We start from the raw sequence: 2410 nt of genomic DNA, 5'->3' as shown, positions 1-2410 counted from the left end.
AAGAATTATGGAGAGTGTGGTCCAATATTGAATATTTAGTTCAAAGCCACAAACATTTATTCCACTCAAACACAATTGAACTTAATAATTGAAGAATGAAAGTTAATGAGATTTTGTTTTTGCATTTACGATTTACCACATGTGACATTCATAGTAGAACTCATGCACAATTATTTATTTTTAATCACTCTCGAATTGATTATATATACATAGATTATATAAACAACCAATAAATAAGTGTTTTTACTTAAAAATTATGTTATTTATATTATTTCCAAGAGGTTCTCATATAAAAAGTATTATTGTTCCATTATAATATATTTATAAATAATATAATTTGTACATTGTTTATTACTGATCTATAATCCTCATATTAAATCCCTTATTATTATTAATTTATACGTAGTTTATATAAAACTATTACATAATTTTCTTCACTCGTCAGAGAGCTGAAGAAGAGCAAGCAGAGCATTACATAAGCTCAACTGTTATTTAACATTACTACATATATTTCCTTCTCAGACAGAGGCCAAAGTAGGCACGTCAATAGAGGACGACTTCATTATTACAGAATCTTTGATGGATGAGCTATAATTGGTTTGCTGGTCCCAATACTTGGTCCACAGCGTGACTCCTCCATATTTTGAAAAGGCCTTGATCTCAGGAAGCACATCAGAGATGAGTGTGTCCGGCTCAATATAGCCGCCGCTGTAAACATATTCAGACGCAGCCGGAAGGCCGAGGTAGAAGCCCTCTGTTTGAATGGTATTAATAGACGACGAGATCCAAGTGATCCATGAATTCACCAGCTTGGAAGCGTCATTATTGGCATACTCGCAGGTAGGGTTGTTGAAGAACTGGATCCACACGTAGTCGAACAGCCCTGTCTGCAAGGCCTTATCAAGCCAAGCGTCGGGATAGGGGCACTGCGGGGCAGCGCTGAGATAGACCTTCTCGGAGGAGGTGCTAAGATTGGAGATGGCCCCGGCCAGATCGTCCCAGTGCTCGATTGATCCTTCATAGACGCCAAAGTCAATGCCGTCCAGAACGACGTCTCCTAGAGGCCCAGAGCCCGAATTTCCTCCAAGAAAGTTGTCCCACAGATAGCTAGACAGGTTCTGCGCATGCTTTGCGCTTGCGACGGCTCCATAGAGGGACAGAAACACCTTTTTGCCGCTGGACTGGCAGGATTTAATATCGTCGTTCAGCTCTTCAATTGGGTGATTGACGACGTCCAGCTCCGGCAGATCCGGGTTGGAAGTGCCATTGATGAGTAGATACGAGACTATAACAATCTCGAAGTTGCCGCTTGCGCAGGTTTCTGCAAGCGAAGCTTCCGTCTCATCAGGACCATTCTGACCCCAATATATTGCTATGTTTCCCGCAAATGCCCCGCTCCAGAGCAGAGCAACTAGCAAGGCAATTGCGGCCCCTCTCACTCTCATTCCAGAACTCTCCATACTTTGCAATGAACGAGTGCTTTTGCTCACTTTGCTTTAAGTGGGTGGGATTGGGCTCCTTATATAGGCATTTTAGCCCATTTTGCCACATGAAATCCTGTTGCAGCGTTTCACACGCGGGATTACTGAACAATTGCATGGCACCCACCAACGTTGATTTTCTTGGTGTCTCCCGTCCGTATTCTTTGAACTTTTGTTTAAATTAAATGTATTAACATCCGTGCGCTCACCATGGTTATTCGATACGGTAATCTGTATCCTATAACAAATATTAAAGCACGTGAATGCAAAGTTTGAAATAGTGCTCTTCATAAAATGTATATTATATTAACATGCACTTATCTATAGTAAAATATACATTAAATATACTTTGAATAATATATTGGAAGGCATACAATCATATTTGTAATATTTGTAAAGTAAATAAACTAGCAATTGCACCTTGGTGTGTAATGGATCATTTTAATTTGATATAAATAGTTTTGAATCCCCTCGTGGATGCCCTGGCAGTGTCGTTATTGGTGATGGCTCTACTAGCATCTCTGAGAAGTTTGAAGTCACCCTCTGTAATGATAGTGCTAGTGGCCCCAATAAGGATTTACTCACATGCTCTTCCATGGCTCAAGTTACCAGTGTTGGCATTAGTATTGCTAGGAACTTTGCTTTTTGCTCTTCTAACATGCTCCCCCCGAAAGAGCCTTGTTTGGAGGTTACTCCATCATCTGCAGAACTAGAAGAACCTCTACCAGGAAGTATCTGTCTAGAAGAAGATGCGCCTAGTGAGGACTTTGAAATACAAACAGATGGCACCTCTAAACCTACTAGAAGGGGAAGGCCCATGGGATCTAAAAATAAAAATAACACTGCTAAGAAAAAGGACAAGGATTCCCCTGCCTGTAATAGTAGCTTCTTGGCTGTTGAAGGTCTATAAGTTCTCCATCTGGTTTACC

At 40.6% G+C, this 2410-nt stretch overlaps 1 protein-coding gene across 1 annotated transcript; it reads right to left on the bottom strand.

The window, feature by feature from the left end:
* Positions 1 to 368: 368 nt before the first annotated feature.
* On the bottom strand, positions 369 to 1479 carry LOC131077657 (acidic endochitinase). The gene has a single exon (XM_058015201.2). It carries the CDS (start codon positions 1458 to 1460, stop codon positions 519 to 521), a length of 942 nt encoding a protein of 313 aa, XP_057871184.2. The 5' UTR covers positions 1461 to 1479; the 3' UTR covers positions 369 to 518.
* Positions 1480 to 2410: the final 931 nt, after the last annotated feature.

Source organism: Cryptomeria japonica, chromosome 4, assembly GCF_030272615.1.
Source record: "Cryptomeria japonica chromosome 4, Sugi_1.0, whole genome shotgun sequence".
In the NCBI taxonomy this organism is placed as follows: Eukaryota; Viridiplantae; Streptophyta; class Pinopsida; order Cupressales; family Cupressaceae; genus Cryptomeria; species Cryptomeria japonica.
The sequence above is the reverse complement of the archived record's forward strand: the minus strand, read 5'-3'. Positions and strand labels throughout refer to the sequence as shown.